This window comes from Ictidomys tridecemlineatus, chromosome 9 (genome assembly GCF_052094955.1).
Source record: "Ictidomys tridecemlineatus isolate mIctTri1 chromosome 9, mIctTri1.hap1, whole genome shotgun sequence".
Classification (NCBI taxonomy): Eukaryota; Metazoa; Chordata; class Mammalia; order Rodentia; family Sciuridae; genus Ictidomys; species Ictidomys tridecemlineatus.
The window spans coordinates 131,363,149-131,388,435 of NC_135485.1; the positions used below are offsets into that span (position 1 = coordinate 131,363,149).

General features: G+C 36.7%; 1 protein-coding gene across 13 annotated transcripts in view; it reads left to right on the forward strand.

Moving 5' to 3' along the window:
• Inpp4b (inositol polyphosphate-4-phosphatase type II B) overlaps positions 1-15,229 on the forward strand; it is a 750,819-nt gene extending 735,590 nt beyond the window's left edge. For 11 of the 13 annotated variants that reach the window (XM_021727894.3, XM_040293272.2, XM_078022082.1 and 8 more), the window contains one exon: positions 8,078-9,474. In XM_021727894.3, the coding sequence (XP_021583569.2) occupies positions 8,078-8,252 (175 nt within the window). In that variant the 3' untranslated portion in view covers positions 8,253-9,474. Of the gene's footprint in view, positions 1-8,077; positions 9,475-9,515 lie in introns of those variants that run through there. The other 2 variants (XM_021727898.3, XM_040293274.2) reach the window with 2 other exon arrangements.
• Positions 15,230-25,287: the final 10,058 nt, after the last annotated feature.

The following is a 25,287-nucleotide window of genomic DNA, read 5'->3' on the forward strand; positions in this document are numbered from 1 at the left end:
AATTGGGCTATAATCCAATGGCATGTGGGGACTTTTGTTTTTATTTAGGAGCTTCCTAGCAGCCCGGGAGTCAGGCTGCTTCATGCTCTGCTAGAATTCCTGCTTTACCAGGGAAGGGAGGTAGTGATAGATGGACCTCACTGTTCTCTGTCTGAGCCTTATCAGGGATGGAAGTAGAACCCTTCGATTTCTGCATGTTAATTTTCTCTTAACAGAGGTGCCAAAGTTGTTCCAACACCAGGAAGTTGTAAATTCAAGCAGTAAGACAATGGCTGTTCACATTTTTAAATACTTGAGCCACAAACACACTTAAAGAATGTTTTATAGTTTCCTTTCTTTGATCTGGCTGTTGAGTCGACTCAGAAACAAGACACCTTTCTTTATAAAGAAAAGCATAACTATAACACATAGGATCCAGAAAATGAGTTATAAGCATATATCTAGATCTGTGTACCTATTTCTTGGCAGAAATTTCTTACTTATCTGTTCACAATGGTAAGTAAAACGTGGTATGGTTTTTGTTTGTTTCTTTACATAAACTTCATTCCAAGTTCCAGCTCCGAGCAGGCAAAGCTGAATGAAAGTCAGGCTTTATTGTTTCATGGCCTGCCCCTGCCACAGGTCTTACTGGGCGCTGAGGCTTGAACTTGCCGGCATCAGTTGACAGCCCCTGTTGTGTCCCTTCCCCACTCCTGTGGTACCATCAGGCCCCTCCCCCCCCATCCCAGTCTCACCCAAGAGAGGAATCTTTGGCAAAGCTGGCAATGTCCTGGGGCCAGCGTCCTTCCCTGTATCCTGCAGCCCTTCGGCCCTGACACACAAGATCGTGCCCAGGCTTCACCCTGTGGCACTAGCCTTTCTCTGCCCCCTCCCCAGGCAGTGTGTCTGTCTCTATGGAGTTTGTCTCTCCCCCTCTGGTTTCCTCCCTCCTCCTTCCCTTCTCCCTTCCCTACCTTCTCCCTCTTTTCCTCTCAACACTGTGTTACCCCTTCCCAGTGGACATTTCAAATTCTCTGTCATGAAAGGAGGGTAAATCTGTTTAGCACAGGCAGCTAAAGTCCCTGGGGCACCTGCTTTAACCTACAGCCTCAAAAACTACCAGGAAGAAGAAACAGCAGACAGCATACCACAAATGGAGACATCCAATTTATTTTACCATATGTGTTACATATATTTTTATATGTCTTATTAGCCTTCTTTTATCCTAACAAATCAACTTTAAGTACTCCTCATAAGGTTTTTCCTTTGGTCTTTTAATCATTTATGATATTTCTTTCTGGATCTGATCCAAATATTCTCCTTTCTAAAACTCCAAGATCAAAACTGAAATTTATTCTCTGAAAATGATCTGATAGAAGCAATTATGCTTTCAACTCATTTATGCCTTTCTTCTTCTTTTTTTAAAAAAATAATAAAACACTTTTATGTTTCACACCAGGCCACTTTCTTGTCTGCTTGTGAGTATAATCCTGAGTGTACATACTTTCTTTCTTTTCAAGGCAAGGTTTAGACACCTTCTGAAAACGTCACCATGTGGATGGATCCTGTTTTCCTCTGATGAGGAGATACTCTGACTGTCCTGGGACTTTGTAAAGCCAGAACATCAAAATGGGACAAAGAGCACAAAAAGTAATACCAGGAAGAAATTCAGTGAACATCATTAAATACCCAGTTTTCCTTCATTTTGTTTTAATTCATCAGAGTAGATGAGAAAGAAGCGGATTGCTTTAGAGACCAGATTGGAATATCAGAACACTTTCATTTTTTCAGTTTCTTCTCAACCCCAACCATTTCTGAAGGCAATAATTCTTAGTGGAGAAAATATGCATCTCTGGCTTACAGCAGTTAGTCATTAATAGGATCAAAGAAGCACAGGGAAAATAGAGATGAAAGTAGTCAGAGAGGTCAGTGAATCTAATCTTAAAACTGGTAAGAAATTGTATCTTCCTGCTTCCGTGAAATAGCAGAAAACCTGTTCTTACAATCATAATGTGAAAGGAATTTTTTTTTTCCATTGGACAGACAGGAACAAAAGCTTCTACTTGCTACCTGATCATATCTTGAAACCCTTTGGAACCCATGGAAATGCCAAGATGTTAGCGCATACAGCATGGGACTATAGGAAATCAACAATCAATTAACCATACACTTCTCTCCTAGTAGTTTCATCAGTCTTTTCTGACACGTCAGGTTCCCAGACCCGGCTCTCATTTTTTGGTACTATACTCTGGTATTCTCTAGCATACAGTACCCTTACCTTGGAATGTCATGTCCAGAGATGCACACAGTAAAATACAAGATGGCTTTTGTAGCAAACTTGTCCTCACTTATCAAAATTGTATATGACCTGGACTTTCAAAGTAGTAACACCGTCTTATGTTTTATGCATAATTTCATCCTTTAGAGAATTTCTTGTGGTTGGCATACTACATTCTGAGTTAGATTCTGATATTCAGTTAGGAAAAAGGAAGACTTTTTTTTTTAATCTTATGGCCTTAAAGACTATTCTTACATCTAAGCTATTGGAAATGACCTCATTGATGAGATTCTTTCATAAAATTTCCCTTTCATTTAAATAATTATACAGTTTTAATTTTTTTATTTTTTTTATTATTTTAATTCCAAATTGAGTATTTTGAAGATTTTGGATGATTATTATCAAAATGTATTTTGAGTCACCTAATTCATATCTGATCTCTTGGACCTTGATCTAAACTAGAAAAACACTGCTTTCTTCCTTGGTCTTAAACTGTGATTTATGAAACTATTAGCCAGGGAAGTGACTTTCTCATGTGTTTTTACTTGCTGTTGATTGCTAAAGAAACAACAGGAAGACTTTTTATTTCCTCAGCTGTGAAATGTATACATCTCACTTGAAGATTTTTTTAAGCCACTTTTCTCATTCATATGAGAATCTCTGATCCTGTGATTCCCCCCAAACCACCCTCAAATCTCTCATTGACACAAGACCTGCATTATATACATTATATACATTTTTTACACAGATCTGCCAGTTTGATTATGATAGAGTTTAGCAGTCCAGGACCCAAGACACGGTGTTCTGAAATATTGACTCCTAAGATGAATGTTGTGTCAAATACAGCACTCTAAGGAATTGGCTTTAAAATCTTGGTTCATAATTTCAAGATGAAATACCCATAGACCCAGACTTGAAGCATGTAATTAAATAGGAGATAGTTCTTATTTTAGCACAGAAAGAAATCAGCTTTCTGGTCAGAAGGAAATATTTTTTTTTCAACTCAGTTTTAATTGGTAGTATTCCTTTGGGAAGTTTGAAGAGCTATAGTGGTTAACAGAATAAAATATCAAATAAAAACCTATTTATGGATAATTGTCCTATAAGGGAAGGATTCTAATTTTGTGTTTGGAGATCTGAATGGTATGAGAGGGTATCTCAGTGGGTGACTCATGACCTCTAGGATACAAACTAGTCAGTTACAGGAAAAAGAAAGGAGCAAATACCAACAAGCCATTCTTACTGGATTTTATTTTAGGATATGCCTCCTGTGTAGGCAGCAATATATGTAAAAGTGAGACATTTCTTTTTACTTATTTCTGTTTTAAGTGACTTCTTTGACAGGTCTTTGAAGATAATTTTCTTTCTTGAAGATTCAGTAACTGACCTTAAAGTCTGATCTTGTCACATCTCCTCCAGAGACAGCATCATTGTTTGCTTCCATGGTGACCATCCAGTCTAGTGCCAGCTAAAACTAATGGCATTGGATTGTGAGGGAACCTTGCAAGGCAGACACCAACACATCATTTGTCATAATCCTCTGGTGAGGAAATTACTAATATTATTTAATGCTTCCTTTGTATTTCACACCTAAAGAGTGCTTAAAAAAAAATCACTGGCCATGAAGAAGTCACCGTTTATGATATTCTTAGCAAGAAGTGGGGAGGAACAGGGTTTGGGGCCTCAAGCTTTAAATCCTGTGGCAGCCTCATAGGCCACGTTGCTTTGGATTCCAGCTGAATAATAGGAGGAGTATATGTGAGGCATTTTTAATGTGTTACTCTAATCTCTAGAGATGGAGCTTAATAAACAACAAATTAATTCAATTATAAAACTGTCCCTCCAAACACAAAAACAAAAGCCTTTTACTTAGTAATATTCACTTGGCATATACTACATCAGACTGGAAATTTTTAAATGTGCTTTGGCAATTGTAAAAAAAAAAAAAAGAAAGAAAGAAGGAAAGAAAGAAAGAAAGAAAGATAAAGCCATCTGACATAAATTAGTGCTCTCTATCAGACATTTTCAGGAAGGAAGGAAGGAAGGAAGGAAGGAAGGAAGGAAGGAAGGAAGGAGAGATAAAGCCATCTGACATAAATTAGTGCTCTGTATCAGACATTTTCAACTTACTTTCCAGCCTTGTTTTTGGTCTGAGCTCTCTAGTCCTCAGCCAGGGCCTATCTCACTGGGAAAGAGTATTTTTGACTATATGTTGACAAACTGTGGCTATTATTCTAATCTAAGTTTGCCATCAGCATGCAATATATATATGCTATGATGGATGGATGGATGGATGGATGGATGGATGGATGGATGGATGCATGCATGCATGCATGCATGCATGGATAGATACTATAGGGATCATTAGAGAGAACCAAAGTATAAAATTTTTAAGTTTTGCTGTAGATAATCTTACTTTAAAACTGGACAGATCAGGAGGAAATGGTAACCAGGATGATAATGATGAAATTTTTTTTAAAAAATTTTACCCTTAATATTAATAGCTAACTTTTATTCAGGCTGTATTTTATGCCTGGTACTGTGCTAAGTGTTTTTTTATGTGTCATCTCATTTAATTCTTTCAAGAACTCTACAGTTCCTGTGAGTATGAAGAAATTACAATGGAAAGAGGATCTGTGCTAAAGTTCATGCATCTAGTAGTTGCCATAGCTGGAATTAAAAAACAGAGTTTCTCTTTTTACCTTGTACATGTGAAGATTCCAGGTAAACTTGAGACATCTTCGGTCACCTCAGCCTTCCCTGGCCTTTGATCCCAGTTCTTCTCTACCCTCCCACCACACAGGCCTGCACATTCATTCTGGGGCTGAACCCCATCCACAGCTGCATGTGGGTGAAACAAACTTTTAAGCACTTTTCCTTCATTCTCAGAATTGTTCAAGCATGAGATAAACCCGTCATTCTCAAATATTCTTTTCAACCAGAACACACAGCATGGTGGGTTTGATGTTTGAAATTGATATGAATTGCTATATGATTTGTTTGAAATAATTGGGACTATTGTTCGTTCACACGTGGCCACTGGGGTGGTATACACATAAAGTAAAGGCATTGTATTGATAAATAAGATCAAGAAAATCAAATAGCTGTCATTGACCACCCCGTGCTTCTCCACCACCCATCCCTCAGCACACCCAAGGGCTAGATCAGTGGCTTGCAGCCCTGTTTGGTTACACATACCTCCTAGTTAAAACGGTTCTAGCTATACTACTATATGTGTATTTATTGACCTACAAATAACATAAGGATAGGAACTGTTATTATTGAATGCTTGTTACGTGCATTATCTACTCTAAGAACTTTCAAGCGTTGACTCCTGTGGTGTGACTTCACAGCAGTTCTGGGAAATAGATGTTGTTATTACCACTTTCCAGAAAAGGAAATTGAGGTATGAAAAACTGAATGACTGGCCCAAGGTGACTCAACTAGCATGTGACAGTGGAACTGTGAGCAGGTGGTCTAACTCCAAAGTCATGCTCTAGTCTACTGTATCATAGCTGCTTCGACATGTGCCATGCTACCGATTCATATGAATTATGGAATACATGAAAAATAGAAAGAATGAGGTGCTTATTGGTGATGTGAAAGTTCTCACACTTTTAGCCTCTGTTCCCGGTGTGTTGTGTAGAACCACCCCTGTGATGCATGCGTCCCCCTTTGTAGATCATGTTGATGGATTAATACAGAGGAAATCGAAACCACTGCCCTCAGTAGCCTTAATGTCCTTTTTGTGCTAGATTCTGTGGAGATAGTGAAATGCATAACTGTGGAGGCTCTCCTCCAGTTTGTCTGTCCACCAGTTGTTGGGACCACTTTCCTCCCTATCTCGTTTGAGATCCAGCCAGGCTAGACAGGACCTCCAGGGATCCCTTCATGTTCCTTTGTCCTCCAGCCTAAAGGTGCCAGTCCCCTTATGTCAGGAAGCTGCTAGGTAATACACTATGTCACATAAAAACGAATGTCAGTATCTGCATGTCTCCCTCCCTTTCCTCTAAGTATATTTATTGTGAGAGGGTCTCTAATCACTCTGCTTGAAATTCTCTCTCTCTCTCTCTCTCTCTCTCTCTCTCTCTCTCTCTCTCTCTCTCTCTCTCACACACACACACACACACACACACACACACACACACACACACAGAATAGACACACACACACACACACTTCTCCTTCCCAGCTTTACTTTTCTTCCTCCTGCTTTTGCCAAAATGTTACTGTTTTTCTGTTGATTCCCTCTCCCCCAATTCAAAAGGCAAACTTCTTGCAGGCAGAAGTTTCTATCTTATCTATCCACCGATGTATGACCCAACTCCACAGCAGTGCCTGGCTCCTCGTAGAGAGCTGAGAAGTACGGGTTTAATAAATAAACGATTTATCTGGGATTAGTCAGTTATGTAAGGATTTCAAACCAATAAAACAATATTACCCAAGAAACATATCCCAAGGTATTTTTTACTTCTAAAATCTATTGCATAATTTCCAGCAAATATACAGGAGAAAACTGAACGTGTCTCAATTTCCAACATGAATAAACCCCTATTTGCTCAGTGAACCATTTATTTTCCAGATAATCTAGTTTATCGATGGTTACATAGTCCTTAATTCTCAAACAAGGAAACACCAGTTCTCAGCACAGCATGGTTGATTTGGAGTTTTAAACTTATTCAAATCGCTGTTTGAAATAACAACACTGGCTGTTTGTCCACAGGTAGTCCCTGGCATTGTCAGTACCTGGTCAAAAATTATTGTGTAGGAACTTTTTAAGGGCTGCATAAGGTTGAAAAGTGGCCGTTGCTAAGAGGCTTGTGTAGAAGATTTCTTTGCTTGGCACCTTTATAAGACTCAACCAATGTTCTGCCTCAAAATGTGGAGGAGCCAATGAAGATTAAACCAGCACTTGATCACTGAATGTAATTGAAATTCAGAATACTCTGAATATTGATGAAATATACCAGAGAAATCAGTTTTATTTTCAATGTGTTTATTTCAGACTTGTCACAACTGGAGCTGCTTCTGGGCAGAATTGGAAAAGCCCATTTAAAAAAAATTAGGCAAGAAATACACATTCTTCGAATCTGAATATTTTATTTTCTGAAGTGTGCCTCTGCAAATATGGATCTCTTTTTACATCGGGAGTCCATAGGAGCTAGGTTTGTCTCTAAGAGAGATTAGCAGGAGACAATATAATTTACAGGCTGAACCAATAGAAGGGTGCTGAGTTGGGCTTTGCTAAACTAATATCATGGCTGGCAAGGATGACATGTCAGATGTTTCATTCATTTTAAAGACCAAACCATTTCAATAAATCATTTTTACAATTTTACGTTACATAGGTACACTATCAGGAGAGGGCGTGTTTAAATGTGCCAGACACATCCATTTGTTTCACTACATCGTGTGCTTCATTTCATCCTTATTTCATTTCCCAAAGATCTATTTATCAGATTTGTTTATGAGCTCATCCATATTTTAGTTTTATTCATGCAGTCTTGTCTGCTGGTGCTATTATGTGTACTGGACTCTACCTTGCACATACCAACACCACCTCTGTGAATGTCTTCACCATAATTCCTCCTTTTGCAAAAAGCAAGAGTATTTCTCCTTTTTTGAATATCTCTGCTAATGCAGTCCAGTGAGAGAACAACATACAGATGCATTGGAGCTATTTAGCATAAAAACTCATCTGAGACAGCTGTAATAGCATAGGATGGTGTATTGTGTTGTAAAGTACTTAAGGTTGAATTTCTTTACTGTGCAGATTCTATACTGTTTTCTTTTCTCCCCTAACTCCTCCCTGTTTAACAGCCGACAAACCCAGGGAGCACTGAATGACTCCGATGATCCTGAAACAGGCTGTCTAAGTGACAACAAGCCAACTTCTCGACACTTCTACCCTGTCGCCTTGCTGCTAGTCAGCTCACACCTGCTAGTTGTGTGGCTCATTTTAAGTCTTGCATTACTCTTAGCCAAATACCAATAAGTTCTATGTTGTATTCCATTTTTGTTTTTCTACAAATGACAATGGACTTTAAATTATGGGGACAATGCTGTAATATTTCTACATTTTCAGATTCATAGAATTTAAAAAAAATGTTTGAATTGTGTTCCTGTTCATTTTTCCTAAAATCTAAAAAAAGAAAACCAGAAAGTACTATGCATTAGTGAATTATTTTGCTCTTTTGTTCATTAAAAAAAAAGTGTTTCCCACTGTTAACTATCTCAAGAAGAATTTTTAAATTACTGTCTTTGGAATAAGACAAAGAACAGAATCCTGAAAGCTTGAAGTTCTGAACCTCCTCTTCCTCTTCCCATTCAGTTTATTTATGAAATGAAGATTGAATTTGCACAACACACTGAAACCCGGAAATAAATCCCAGGGATGTGGGAGGTTACAGACTTGATTTCCACTGTGCTAATAACATAGTTGCCATCAGCTGATAGAACTACTGTTTGGTTTTTTTAACCTGTCTTCTTTATTTATTTATTTTTTGCTGCACTTAACCTTTTCTGTCAAGTAACTTAATGGAGAGAATGGCTATTTATGTTTTGTAATTAAATCAATCTGTTTGTTACTACTGTTTGGGTTGCTTTGGCTTCCGGAGTACTTTTCTATTCTTTTCAACAAGGTCTCTCTCGTGTGTCTTGATGCGTCATTTTTCTGCACCTGTGACTTTTGTACTGTCTGTGGACAACCACTCTTCCCTTACAAAGCTGAGACTTGGACCAGGCTGTTCAGAAAGCCATTTTTCTCTCTTCGTTGCACAGCTAAAATAATGAAGTAAAATAGAGATGAAGCTTTCCTTTAAAAATCTATAGGGCCAGACTTAATAAATTAAATGCCTTATTCCTAGAACCTGCATCCTTAGGGCTACATATAGATTTTAATGTGTTTTGAAGAGACTGAGAAATTAATTTGTGGAAAAGTTATAAAAAGACAGATATATTTATGAAATGAAAGTGAAGCTGTATTGTGGAGCGAATTATATTTAAAGAGTTTATTAAACCTTAAATGTCTGTTAAGAACAAAGAGACTTTAATCATCTCTTTCTGAAGGCAATAATGGTATTGGGCCTGGCCTAGGATTTAATTTTGTAAGATGTATCATCACTTGTGAGAAAAAAAAATGTAGAGTTGAATCTTTGTTATTTTTACTTGGACTGTTGCTGCAACTCTGCATTGAACAAATAAAGCATATTTATTTATTCTGTGTTTCATGAAGTTGTACTTTTTCCCCTTTCACCAGAGAAGGATGCCGCATAGAGAATGTTCTGAAGAACATCAAATGCAGGAAGTATGCTTTCAACATGCTGCAGCTGATGGCTTTCCCCAAGCACTACAGACCTCCAGAGGGCACTTACGGAAAAGCTGACACCTAAGGGTGCCAACATGTAAATAAACAGCAACACAAACATGCTCAGTTGGATGATCTCCACCTGGATCTTTTATTATTATTATTGTTATGAATTTGTGGGGGGAAGTGATCGTGGATATTTGCCCAAATCTAGGAATTACTTGAATTCCTGTCAGCATATGACTCTGAAAGAAATCCATCCTAAAACTCCTAGATAACACCGCCGTTTCTAGTCGCAAGCACCTTTGTGCTGACCCTCACAAAGTGGTGGATATTAATTCAAAAAGTGTAAATTTCATTCATGGATTATTTAAATGCAGAGTGTCTTAGAAAAAAAGCGCTTGCTTGTATACGGCCAGAGATGATTTAGAGTGATGTTCTTCCCCCAGAGTGAAGAAAGGAGAAGGTAAAGGGGGAGAGAGTTCAAGTATGCCCCTTGATAGCCCTGATTGCAGACAACCTTAGAGCCCCCTTAGGGAGTCATTAAAGATCTTTCTAGCAAATTGAAATCAGATAAAGTTAACTCATGACCCTGACTACTAAAATGGTGTGCAGATGTGTTTGTAAAGTCCTTTATCATCCAGTCAAGATGTGACTCCTGCTCCTAACCAGGTGGATGAGCAGAGTTAGCACGGCAGAAGACACACCTTTCCAAACTGTGACATCTTTTCAAAACTCCTGCTTGTGTTGGGTGCCCCAGCCATAGCAGTGGGGATACAGAAAACTTAATGTTATAATAGGCAAAATCTTGCAAGGGACTGAAAGAGCCTGTTGATACCCAACCTGAAAATCCCCATCAGTTGAACTTTATGTAGTGAAGTTCATGAACTTCACAAGAAATATCTTTGAGATGCTTTCTAGCAGCCACCTTGGTGGGAGTGTGCATTCTGGCATAGGTTAGCGTAGGCGAATAAACCTTCAAGGCATGTGTAACTGTAACTAATGAGAAACTAACAACAGTTTTCTGTTTATCTGATTTCAAATTTTTTAATTTGAAATTTGTTTTCTGAATTCCAAATTAGAAATTTCCTTAGAGATCAATTATCTTCTATAATACCAACATTTGAAAAATTGGTAAATTAAGGATAACCATTAACTGGAGAATTACAGTATCATGATTACAGTCTCTTCTTACCAACAGTATTACTCTTAACTTCCTAGCCTATGGCTTGTTCCTTCTCCAAATTTCTATGCTAAATATACCACAAAATTGAGAGAGAATGCTATGCTAGTTAATTCACATAGAAATTAGGATCTATCATTGCAATGGTACAAAAACTTGAACAAATGAAGTTTATTTTCTCCAAATTTTAAGAATTACTTTTTTCCTTTCTTGACCGTGGAGCATGCCACCCAGAGCAGGGATCTTCTTTGGGATCACTGGGGTCTTATCACATAGACACTTCTCAGCTCTGACCACATACAGCTGGTGATAATGTGGAGGCTTCCATAGCTAATGTGATAACTCCTTGCCAGAGTACAAGTTGAAACTAAGATTTCAAACAAATCTCCAGTCCCACATTACATTTCTCAAATTGCTATAAGAATAAGATAACTTTTGAGGCTTCTAACACTCAAATTGTCAATTTATTATTTTAGCTGGTGACCAAAGGGTGTTACTAAAGCAGTTGCCACAGGGTTTACAGGCATTTTAATGAAGATGGGATGCATACTCTGGATACTCTGCCTACTGCATACTATTTATGGATAACATTATCCTGGGAGTCTGTCCTACCTCATTCTCCATTTCAGTGATTATTAAATGTGATCTTTGAATTGTTTGAATGGATTTAAAAATGATAGGATTCATGGTTCTTTTTTCCCCCCATTCCTTTGGTTTTAAGATAAAGATGTTCAGGTGACAGACTTCTCCTTGGATAGCTCTGAAGCTTCATTTAGTACATCAAAATGGTAGAATCCTAAGAGACCTTACATGATGTATCAGCCCATTGATGTTTATAGGCAATAATTATTTATATTTTTTAAAATAAAACCTCTTAACTCAAATATTTTTTAAATTCATTAACTAGAAAGCCAGCCATAAGGTTTTATATATTTAGAAGTCATTTAATAGATTTTTAAATTAAATTCCAACATACACATTGCAAAGGATAGAGTTTTATGTAATGCTAATGCATATAAATTTTCATTTGTCATTAGCATAATCACCAGCATATCCTTATTTAAAAAAACATATTTATATGTATATCTAAAAGTGGATTTCACCAAAAAAATTCTTGTTTCAGAAACATTCCTGCTCCTTTCCAGGTAGTGCAAATATCCTTGGGAAACTACTTAACTATGAAAGCTTTCTGAATTGAATTTTTTTTAAACAAAACATGTTTTTCAGTCTCCCTTGAACACATACAGTAACATGATGATTTTCTATCTATATTTTCATTTAAAAGTTATACAACATGTCTATTTGAGGTGACCATATTGTCTCAAAAATGAGCCCCCAAAATTACATTTACAAACAACACAGTTATTTTGCTAAAAAAAAAAATGTGTTCCCCTTCAACTGTAATTAAAAATAGGTGTCAATACTGGATTGACCATTTATAGAGCCCTAGAGGAAAAAAAAAAAACAAAGGCACAATCTTGATTATGGTTGTCCCAGTGACAAAAATCCAGAGTCTGGAAATATTCCCCAAAACAATTAAACACAAATTTTTGAAATATTTGATTGAAGCAGACTCCCACTTTGGTATACCCATTCATGTCACTTCTCATATGGGTAATTTTTTTCTCATGAATATTGCCTTGAGTCTTATCTATACACTGCAAAACAACTTTTTGTTGCATGGAGCTTGGTAAGTCCCATAATCCAATGGATCACAGCAAGCACCTGATCCAGGTGATGAATTATACTAAAATGACCACCTCTCTGTTAGGGCAGTATTCCATGTCATTAGCCTCCAATCATTTATTAAACCACAACACATCTCTAACACCTCTTCTGAAAAAATGTGAATCCCTAAAATTACCATTTGATGGGGGATACTTCTCCCATTTTTTCTCTCTTTAGTGCAATATTTTGCATAAATAAGGCTCATGGTAGAAAAGGAAAAAAAATGTGCTTTTTTTTTGTCCCAAAGAAATCAAATTTCTCCCTATTAAAGTGTTAAATTATGCCAGGAGATAAGATCCCAGTGTTGTGCTTTGCTGGAGCTGGCTTTTGTTGGCTCATGAGAGTCAATCATTAAATTTTCATAAATTATGTAAGCTGATTGCTAAACACAATCATAATTAAATATTAAATTATGAGATACAATTGGATCCATTTTACTAAAAAGTGAAGGTGATTATGGAAGCTTGCCACTTGCTAATAATTTTACTAAATTTTGCTACTTACCTATATGCTTGAGCTTATTTAGGTCTATTGTATCTTTATCTTTGAAGTGCTATATAGTATTATGCTACTGTGAATCTCCACCCGACTCCAAATTCAGGAGCACCATATTGGTATTGGTATCTGAAAATCTGCCACCGTGGGAATATTTACACAACAGAAACTGGCAAATGCTGCACACTAAGATGCTTAGTGCCTGAAATGTCACTTGTAAAATGCGTACCAGCACTCAGCTGAAAGCCACCACCATTTTTTATCCAAAGAGGAACATATTTTGGGGAGCAGGATAAAATTATTAAAATAATATTAATTATTAAAATTATTAACTTAGTCATTTCACATGGCCGTAATTTTGTTTTGCTGTGTAACCTCTTTAAAGATTCCTATTAGGCTATAATTAATATTTAATAGTTATATTTTATTTATAATTAAAATTATTATTATAGAGTTGAATTTATAAACCCATCTCTCAATCATGTGCTGCAAGAGGAATCTTAGCAATGCAACTTCAGTGTAAGCAGTAACTCAGGATTCATTTCAGGAAAATGTTAGCCTAATCAGAGTATCATTGAAAATGTGCTTCAGTATCAATTTTTAAACTTATAATTTTGGCATTTGCTAAAAGTAGAAAAAAAACAGTAACATATTACTTTGCCCAGATTCTAATAAATATAGCTCAATTGAAACCCAAACTGTTAGATTAAACAAATTAAACTCTGGCAGAATGCTAAAGCACCACAGATGTTTTAAGTGTTGATTTCCAAGCAAAATGGAATATCATTTTAGTTCAATATACAGGGCATGTTTTCTAATATTTTAGGAAATAAATTAACTTTTATCACAGATTTAAGAAACTGGCCTGAGAAGAATTGTGAGCAGTTATCAAGGGAAGCAAACATATTGAACACAAAGCATCTCTAATAGCTGGAAGCTTTACAAATTATGCACTAAGAATAATTTGGTAGGAATTTGTGTAGTTGATTGATGATTTTCGCATAAATTCACATTCATTTCACCCAGCTGCAATCTGTGTAAGCTATGTATTTTCCCCCCATATTTAAATTTCTTAGCTTTGTAAACTCCAAATATATGACATCTTTTATTTCTTTGGCAGTTTGAAGTTAGAACTTTGCATCCAAAGTGATGCTACCCAGAACAAAAACTGCCTTTAAAAATAAGAAAATAAAATCAATGTTTTAGATAAAATATGGCAGTCCAAGCATGGATTAAGGAATACAAAATTGCATTTTTTTTTCTTTCTGAGACATGGTGCACATTTATCACTCTTTGAATTTTATTTCTAAGTAAATAAAGCAGACTCTAAAACATTTCTGGTTTAGTAGAAACAAACCATAACTAGCAATTTGTAACAAAGGTAGAGGAAAAAAAAATGTAGGGTAATGTTAACTCCCAAAAGGTACGTGCAATCAGGTTTCCTGAGCTTGAATTCTTATTCAAGCATGTATACTAAGAATTTTGAATTGAAAAAAGAAAAAAAAAGATCACAATTAAACCTAGTACCAGAGAGAGTGAATATTAAAGAAAAAAGACGGAATACAAATGGCATTGCCTGATAAACCATACGTAGGTAGGGAAAATGCTTATAAAATACATCTTTTAGTAAATACAGTTTTAGAATGAAGGTGTTGCTCATTTACACTCATTTTATGATAACATTCACAATATTCCTAAAATCATCAAAATTTTTCCCCGGTCATAACAGGGCATGATCCAACAGCCTATCTTTAATGATGACTTAGCATGGTATTGATCACTAGCAGGCGTTAGTGGTAAAATTTTCCCAAGATTGCTATGCTCTCTATATAACTCTTATTATGTTTTTATATTGTCATTAAGTAAAATGTCATGTTAAAGAGCTCTCACTCTTAAAAAAGGCAAAGTGCCTATGTCTATACTACATAGACTCACTTCAATGCACACATAATAGCCTCTTGTACAAATAACTTTTTATGTGAATATTTTATTATTTTATGTAACCCAACATTGAATTTTCAGATTCTTGTGGTACTCATCGGGAAGGTTGGCATTTGTTTTCTTTTTGTGCTAAATATCTATACTTTTTAGGTGAACCAATAATTTGTATTATAGGAAATGAGCCAGCCACACCTAGATTAGAACATTTTATGTTGGCATTTGTAGAAATATCATTTTTGTTTTATTGTTGTGTGTAAACCATATTCATTGTACACTGTGTGTATATTTTTTGTTTAAATAAATATGATTTTATTTTTTATGTTTCTGTCTTTCCTCCCTATTATGTTTTTTTTTCATTTTCATCAGTGTAGCAATGTGTAAACATTAACTAAAATATTAGAATATGGTCACAGTTACAGTGGAAATTTTTTGATGACTCTAGATTAATCTCATTTTTCACTAGTAGAATCTACTTTTTCAGGATTGCTCATCTGTAGAGCAAATCACCTACACCTTTAAAAAAGATTCAAGCACCAGGTATCAGTGCTTCAACAGTGCATGCAAATCACTCTTTTTTTGTCAAGATTATATGTAGTCATTTGAACACACAAAGATAATTTTTCCTTATAGACTGGATGTGATTATTTATGATCTTTTCTGTTTTAGTGATTGATAGTAGAACAAAAATTCTGAAGAATTTAGTAGATCTCATTGCAAAGAAATTAACCAAATGAGGTCCCCATGGTTATGTAAAGAGTGTACTTTTGCCATCCAGAGAATTTCAAGGACATACCTGATCTGGCTACAAAATACATTCTCTGTAATACCATCATCATCAGTATGTGTCTACTCCCATGTGTCTTCCTGTAGCTGAGCAAGAGGGATGCTGGATAGTCCAAATGTGAAACACTGCAGTGAATTATAGTGAAATGCTGCCCATCATGGAGTCTGGGGAGGGCTGAACAAACTGGTGGAACTCTTAAATATCCTGCAAAGGCTCTGTAAGCCTTGTAAGGGAGTGACAATCTCACCCCAAATCAGAATACAACAGGGGACTCCAAACATTTGTTCCAGGGCTATATTCTGGTTTCATCAGAGTCTGGATTCATGAGGGTAGGGGGATGTCATTGGAACTTCCTCAAGCCGCCACCTATTCCAAGCCCAAGTAGCCGTATGGTCATGATTCCAGGGCTCTGTCCATTCCATCCATATAAACCAATCTCTGAGGTGTCTGCTCTTTCCATGATTTTGATGAATACGGTTGATTCAGGAACAAGTCTTTCAGTAAACTTTAAGTCAACATAAGGGTTGAGGGAACCACATTTGGGTTGGACAAGAAACTTTCAGCAGCACTAACCTGCTGCAAGCTATACTGTATCTTCTAATAATTATCACTTCAGTTTTCACCTTACCCCTCAGTTACAGATTTATATAAAAACAGTGACAATACTGGCATGTCTTTTGATGGGTATGATGGATTCTCCATTCTTTTTTATTCTTAATATATTCATTTATGTATTTACTTGTATATGGTGCTGAGGATTGAATCCAGTGCCTCACATATGCAAGGCAGGTGCTATACACTCACTGGGTTACAGCCCTAGCCCATTCTAAAGCCCATAGGACTTCCCAAATCTTAAGACAACTGATCATAAACCACTGCCTCTTCTATGATATTTCACCATTCTGACTGCGAATGTGATGTGTGCTTCCAACACCCCTTCCTTTCAGTTTGTAATCTTCAGGTACTGCTTTTGCTCACTCTATTTATTCCTTGCATTTAGGAATTGCCCAAAAGTCTGGATTCTGAATTTGTCTTTGTTCAGTTAGTATGAAGTCTACACCTATTATTTCTAAGGGGAAAATGCAAGTACAGGGCTAGGGCATGCTGGTTTCTGAATCAGTATGCCTGAATATAAGTCTTGATTCTCCTACTTATTAGATGTAGACATATGTCACATTACTTAATGATTCTATGTGTTCACATTCTAGTCTATAACATGAAATCAATAATATAATTCCTGGTGAAAATGAGAAAACACATATATAGCTCTTTGCCCAATGCCCATTGTGCAGAAAATTTTATGTCCCTGCAACCCCATTACCTGAAATATGAAGGCTAAAAGAATGAAATCTACATTTCCCTGGTATAGTTACCATGAAGGTCCAGGATATCACATGAGTTCTGACAGTGAGCCTATGCCATATTTGGAAGACAGGGAAAAGCAGGAGGCAGATTATATGTCTGCACCAGTGTGTGTACATAGGCATATTACACCAGAGTATAAGCAGCAGTTGGACTTCTACACCCAGTGCCAACTCACCACCTTGCTGTGGGTTGGGCTCCAATTTCAACAATGGTGGAAGCCACAGCATCAGCATGTTCATGACCTCTGGGTGGCAGTAGTAGCTTCTGATAACAAGATCAGAGGTATACAAATCCATAAAGTCCACTAATGATATAAGTAAGATTCCTTCCTCTGGATTTCACAATGACTTTACAAATATCTGATTCCTTGTTTAAAAGGTACTAAATTTTCTGCTAGAAGAACTTGATTTGAGCCCTGATGATACCCTTTGCCTAGAGCATGGACCCCATGTTCCATGCATTTATTTTTGACGGATATTGCTAATTATTCTATTTACTTTTTTGAGCCTTTTTAATATTCTTTAATTATTGATATGCATTTCAATTGTTTTCAGTTTTCACATTCTTTCACAAGGTGAGCATAAATAGGCATTTTATATGTCTAATCATTTTTTATTTCTTTTTTATTTGTTGTTTTTAGATATTCATGACAGTACAGTGTATTTTGACGTACCTACATGAAATTCGGCTCATTCCAATTTCTAGTAATTGTACATGATGTGGAGTTACACTGGTTATTTATTCATATTTAAGCATAGAAAAGATATGTCTGATTAATTCTACTGTCTTTCCTATTCCCACCCCCTACCTTCCCTTCATTCCCCTTTGTCTAATCCAGTGAACTTCTATACTTCCTCTCCCTACCCTCTCTTGTTATGGGTTAGCATTCACATATCAGAGAGAACATTCAGCCTTTGGTTTGTTGGGACTGGCTTACTTCACTTAGCATGATATCCTCCAGTTCCTTCCATTTACTGGCAAATGCCATAATGTAATTCTTCCTTATGGCTGAGTAATATCCCATTGCATACATATCACATTTTCTTTATCCATTCATCTTTTGAAGGGCACCTAGGTTGGTTTCAGCTTAGCTATTGTGAATTAAACTATTATAAACGTTGATGTGGCTGCCTTACTGTAGTATGCTGATTTTAAGGCATTTGGATATACACCAAGGGGTGGGATAACTGGATCAAATGGTGTTTCCATTCCAATATTTCTAAGGAATCTCCATACCCCTTTCCAGAGTGGTTGCACTAATTTGCAGACCCACCAACAGTGTATGGCTAACCCTTTTTCCGCATATCTTTGCCAATATTTATTGTTACTTGTATTCTTGATAATTACCATTTTGACCAGAGATGGAATCTCAGTGTAGTTTTAATTTGTATTTCTCTAGAGATGTTGAACATTTTTTTCCTACATTTTTTGACCATTCTTTTTTTTTTCTTCTGTGAAGTGCCTGTTAATCAGTTCCTTTGCCCATTTATTGATTGGGTTATTTCTTTTTTCTTTTTTTTTTGGTGTTAAGTATTTTGAGTTCTTTGTATATCATAGAGATTAATGTTCTATCTGAGGTGCAGGTGGTAAAGATTTTCTCCCATTCTGTAGGCTCTCTGTTAATGGTCTTGATGGTTTCCTTTGCTGTGAAGAAGCATTTAAGTTTGGCATTATCCCATTTATTGATTCTTGATTTTACTTCTTGCACTTTAGGAGTCTTATTGAGGAAGTTCATTCCTGAGCTGATGTGACAGAGAGTTGGGCCTACTTTTTCTTCTAGTAGGCTCAGGAGCTCTGGTCTAATGCCAAGGTCCTTGATCTACTTTGAGTTGAATTTTATGCAGGTTAAGATATAGAGGTTCACTTTCAATCTACTACATATGGATTTCCAGTTTTCCCAGCACCATTTGTGAAGAGGCTATCTTTTCTTCAGTGTATGTTTATGGTGCCTTTGTCTAATATAAGATAGCTGTACTTATATGTTTATGTCTCTGTATCTTCTCAAGACAGGGATGCCTTCTCTCATCACTCCTATTCAACATAGCTCTGGAAACTCTATGAGTCAGAAGAGTTAGACAAAAGAAAGAAATTAAAGGGATATGAATAGAAAAAGAAGAGCTCAAATTATCCCTACTTGCCAGCATCATGATTCTACATTTAGAAGACCCCAAAAAAACTCCACCAAAAAGCTCTTTGAACTCATATACAAATTCAGCAAAGTAGCAGGATATAAAATTAACACCTATAAATCAATTGTCTTCCTATATACCAATGAAGAATTTGCTGAAAGAAAAATCAGAAAAACTATCCCATTCATAATAGCCTCAAAGAAAATAAAATACTTGGGAATCAATCTAACAAAAGAGTTTAAAGACTTCTACAATGAAAACTACAGAACACTAAAGAAAAAAAATCCAAGAAGACCCTAGAAAATGGAAATGTCTCACATGTTCTTGAATAGGCAGAATTAATATTGTCAAAATGACCATCCTACCAAAAGTGCTATTCAGATTTAATGCAATTCCCATTAAACCAATGACATTACTCATAGAAATAGAGCAGTCATGAAATTCATTTGGAAAAACAAGATGTCCAGAAAAGCCAAAACAATCCTTAGTGAGAAAAGTAATGCAGAAGGCATCACAATGCCAGACCTTAAATTACACTACAGAGCTATGATAACAAAAACAGCATGATATTGGCACAAAAATAGAATTGAAGACCAATGGAACACAATAGAAGACACAGAGTCACACCTATTTATTTTTAGTTTTTCGAACTGGTCTTTAGCCATCTTTTCAAGTATGCAGTGGCTATGGGTGTGTGTTCATATCTTAATGACATATAGCTCCCCATGTCACACATGGCTCTCCTGAGTTTTCTGTCTGTTAATGGAATTTATATCCTAGACACAAAGTTCCCCAAGTTTGATTCAGCTTTGACTCTTGCATCTCTGTTGACATGTAATATTCCCCCTGTCACTAAAGTTTGTAAATGTTACCACTACATCACCTCATAACTATTACCTCCTCCTTCCATTGCCAAAGCAATTTTCTTTATATGCATCCTTTGTTACCCCTATAATTGTAGTTTCCATTGGAACTAAATCATTTAAGTTTAGTAAGCAATGAATTCCACAATTTGGCCTCACTTTCCCTATTTAGGATTGTTTCCCACTGGCTGCAGTTCAGCCCCCATTTACATACACAACGGGTGTCTGTGCACACAGCACATGACCCTCATACATATGTGCGTGCACACACAAAGGTTTTCTCTGAGTCTATTTCTTTTCTTCCCAGGATTCTCAAAACTATTGCTCAAGGTTAAACTCACACATTTATTCTAAAGCAATCTTTTCAGTCTCTCCAAATGGGATCAGTTTACTATATTTTTCTATATTACACTCTGTATAATTCACACATTCCCTTGTCCATTAACCTTCCATTTTTTCATTCAGCAGATACCTTTGAGCATCTGTGTAGCTGAGTTGGTCATGGAGTGTTTAGTGGTAGACAGGGTTCTGGTTCTTGTTTTCATGGAACTTACAATCCATCTAGAGAAAGACAAAAAGAAAACCAACTAAATAATGAATAATTATTCATTATCATGTATGATATTAAGTTATCAAGAACTTTGGTGGAGAATCATGGGGTTGATCAGGAGCTACTTATTTTAGATAGGGTTGTCAGAGTTACCTCTCTGAGTAAATGTAATTTAGACTGAACCATAAAGGGAGAAAAACATCCAGTCAGTTGAGGAGAGGGGCAAACACAGAGTCATTATATGGGAGAGGGTAGTGTGTGTGAGTCTGGGGAAACAGACAAGGTTAGAGTGTTAAGTCTTTTAGACCAGGAAAAGGGATTCAAGATTTATTTTATGTGCAATGGGAAGTAGGCACAAGTTTCCAAGGAAGGGACTAAAGTGGCCTCATTTATATTTTTCAAGTCTTATCCTAGGTGTTGTGCAGATAATGGGGTACAGAGAACCCAAAGGGAAAGGGTGAGGCAGTTGGAAAGATACTGCAAAGCAATGAGAGAACATAGCATTGTCTTAGATTGGGATAGAGACAGTAGAATGAAGTAGAAAGTTTCCTCTAACATTGGGGATTAAGAAGGGCAGGTCTCCTTGTTGAGTGGAGTTGGGGTTAGTAAAAAGAAATAGGTAATTAGAGTGAGTTTTAGTTTTCTGATTTGAGTTAACAGAAAGGAGTTGGTTACATATTGAGACACAGAGACATGAAACCAGAATAGTTTGGGGGAAGGAATCAGCTGTTTGGCTTTGAACATGGTATATTCAGCTGCTTCTGAATCATGCACTCTAAGCTGAAAGTCAAGCATATTCATAAATATGAACCTGGAGTTGAGAGTAAAGTCTAAGTGAAAATGTAATAAGGGAAGCTGTTAGCATGTGGAAATGTGTATGTGTAAAACACTTGAAATAGTCAGCACTTGGTTGAAAGTTGTTGAGAGTCACAGCCAAAGGGGCCCCAGCAAACTTCCAGCTGCCAGCTGATGATTGGCTCACAGCGGCCCCAGCAACATCTAGCTGATTGGCTCCTCTGCGGTGATGTTCATTGGGCTGTTTGAGTTGAGAGTAAAGTTTAAGTGAAAAATGTAATAAGGAAAGCTGTTAGCATGCGGAAATGTGTATGTGTAAAACACTTGAAATAGTCAGCACTTGGTTGAAAGTGACAAAAAAAAACTAGCATAAACAAAAAGGTAATTTCTTTATTTATAAACTGAAAAGGAGCAGGTGTTGCCTAATGTTTAAAGAACAATATAATGTATATCATAATATATATTATTTAGATGATCATGGAATGCAATTTCATTGAGAAGTGAATGTAACTAAGGAAACAACTACAATGAGAGGCCAGACGTCTACTGGTCTTATTTTACCATGAATATCAAACAAGTCAGTTCACTCTTGTTTCCCATTTTCCAATATGTAAACAGAGGATAGCATAACTCTCTCCATGCCTGTCCCTTGGTGGCTTCAGGAACATACAGTGAATCTACCTAAACTCAAGGATTTTTTGAAACATAAATTATCTCTAAAATATAATTTGATTTGAGAGATCTTTGACTCATACCTATAGAGAAATGTGGACTTAGGTTTATTTCTTAAAGAGAGAAAGAAAATATAATGATAAATATCCCTCTACTTTGTTCCTGTTTTAAAGTGGGAATATCCTCTAAGATAATATTGTCTCCTAACTGCACAGCTTGTTATTCACTCGACTACTTATTTGTTTTCCATGAGAAAAGGAACCGAACATGCATGGTGTGACCACTGCCTTCTTTTTTGATCTTTTACCTATTTTAAGAAATCACATTTTGTTTTAGAAAATTGAATAGGATGGCGTATTTCCCAACTCATTCCATGAGGCCAGTGTTGCTCTGATATAAAAATCAGACATTACAAGGAGAAATAAAAAATGCAGAACACAAGATCAATCAACATAGAAAATTGGTTGTATTTTAATTTTTCTAACAATAATTCAAGTGAAATTCTAAAAATGCCATTTACAAAGGTGTAGAAGTATACCAAGGAGAAAAAGATATTTTTTTAACAAATAGTGCTGGAACAATTGGGTGATCATTTACAAATAAATAATCCTTTCACCAAGACCTCAAACCTTATATGACAGTTCACTTAAAATATAAGCATAAAACATTACTAAAAAACTTCTAGAAGAAAACATGGTACAGAATATTTTTGACCTTGGATCAACCCTCAACAATAAGAAAACAAACTACCCTTTAAAAATTTTGGGCAAAACTTTTGAACAGACACATTATCAAAGAAGATAAATGGTTAGCAAAGACACACATGAAGAGATACTCAGTATTATTAATCATTGAAGAAATGCAACTTAAACTACAAGGAATATCATAGAAGTACTTGGAGCAACTCCTATTGTCATATACTGCTGCTAATGTGAATAGAAAATAGCAGAGCCCTTTGGAAATTGGATGGCCCATTTCATACAAGATTAAACATCTGTTTATCAGGTGATCTAGGAATCTCACTCTTAGGGATTTACCCAAGAAACAAAAATCTATGTCCATGTAGACTTGTACATACATGTTTATTAGAGCTTTAGTAACAATTGCCAAAACCTTGAAACATTTCAGATTGTTCTTTGGTCACTGAATTAAAAACACTGAAGTTCATACATCATTGGAAAGCTATCCAGTAACACAAAAGAATGAACTATCTATGATTGAACCTCAAATTCCATTTTGCTATAATAAATGCCAGATCCTAAGGTCCTCATACTGTATGCTTCCATTATATGACACGTTGAAACAGGAGAACTATCGGGACAGGCAACAAGTCAGTGTTTGCGCAAATCTGGGGGCGAGTAGACTGCTTGACTGCAAAAGTAACTGAGGGTGATGGAACTACACAATGTCTTGACTGTGGTGGCACCTAGAGTTCCCTACTGCATTTGTCAAAGTCCACGATTGTCTCTATTATATGTGTATATATAATACATATATTGGGGTTACATAACTAACTCTTGCAAATCATTAAAACATAGCCAAATAAAAATAGATAATTTAGTCAGGGTTCAAAAGACTTGAACAGTAACTTCACAACAAAAGAAATCCAAACACATCTATGGTACTCAACTACTTAGTCATTTTGACAAATGCAAATCCAATTAGTCTATACCTTCTGATTGGTCTCTTTCTCCCTGATGGGCAGGTGATATGCACCCCATGGAGCCAACAGCAGTCACATCCCCCTGTGCTGGAGCCGAAGCAGCACCCTAATCCCTGAGTGTAAAATGGATCAATTTTACTGACAACTTTAATGTGGTATATCAATTTAATTAATTTTTTAAAAAACAAAATTAACAAAATGCAAATTAGAAATCACAAAGCGATACCATTACATGCCTACAGCAATCATTAAATTTGAAAAGACTTACTATACCAATGGTTGACAAAGACATGGATGAATTTCAAAAGAATTATGTTGCCTGAGAGAAGCCAGACAAAATAAGAGTACATACTGTTTAAGTGTATTTACCTAAATTGTGTAAAAATGCAAAGTGATCTACAGTGACAGACTGTGGATTAATGCTTACCTGGTATGGAGTTTGGTGGATGGAGAAATAGGTTGTAAAATATAGCTAGAAATCTTTGGGGCAATTAAAAACTTCATTACTTTGTGCTAATGAATGGAAGACAGGATGCATATTCATTAAATGGTGCAAAGGGAACTGAATATCCATGGGTCAACTCTCACCTTGCTAATGTGCTGCTGAGATTACCCTCTCCTGGAGGAGTGGGGTCACCACTGTGTTGCTTGATCCCTGCTGCCCTGGGCACAATAGCTGCTGCATTAGTCCGTTACTGGTTCCTTTCTGCCACTATACCTGTCCTTAGGTATTCTGAGAGACCACTGTGTCCTACCATCTCAGGGTTCAGTGTCACCAGTGTACAGAGCCTCGTCCCTTGGGGCCTTGATTTCTGCTATACCTTCTCAGCTCTGATTCATAAACTGGAATTCTATCCTTCCACCAAAGTCTCAAACTCTAAAATACCTCTCCTTGCCTAGAGCAAGGCCAGTGCTGTGTCCTGTCCACACCTCACTCCACAAGAGTCAGACTCACACCTACACACACTCTCTTGGGCCCAAGCTGCTGGGAAGTGCCAGAGTCACAAACCCCAGCCTTGTGGGTAATCCGAATCAAACTGTGCCTCAGAGAGTGAACCTACATTACGAGACTCAGGTGCCACACACGAGAGATCCAGAAGACCTCAAACTTAGACCCCACAATTTTTGGCTCCACAGCTTCTCCAAGCTCTTTTACCCTGAAACCCATTTTTTTATGAAGCTCTTTGTAGAACATGTCAGACCTGACACCAATAGGGAACCTCAGATAAGATTCCTCATTAGGTAGAAAACTAGAACAGGGGGACCCCAGAAGCCTTTGCCACTGAGTACCCTCACAAGCTACCTTATTACTGCCACTGCCACAGAATCCCACAGCTGAGGGTACCAAAGTCCCCACAGTCACCATGGACATTAATCACAACTTAAGAAGATGCCCAGAGGTTATATGACTGTATTTACTTGGAACCAGGTTTATCACGTCTTTCCCAACCAGCACACTGAGATCGATCTACAGGTGAATGTTCTTCTTTACAAAAGTCACTCTGTATAGTTTGGAGAAGGTGATTTTTTTCTATCAGGTGTTCAGACATCAATAC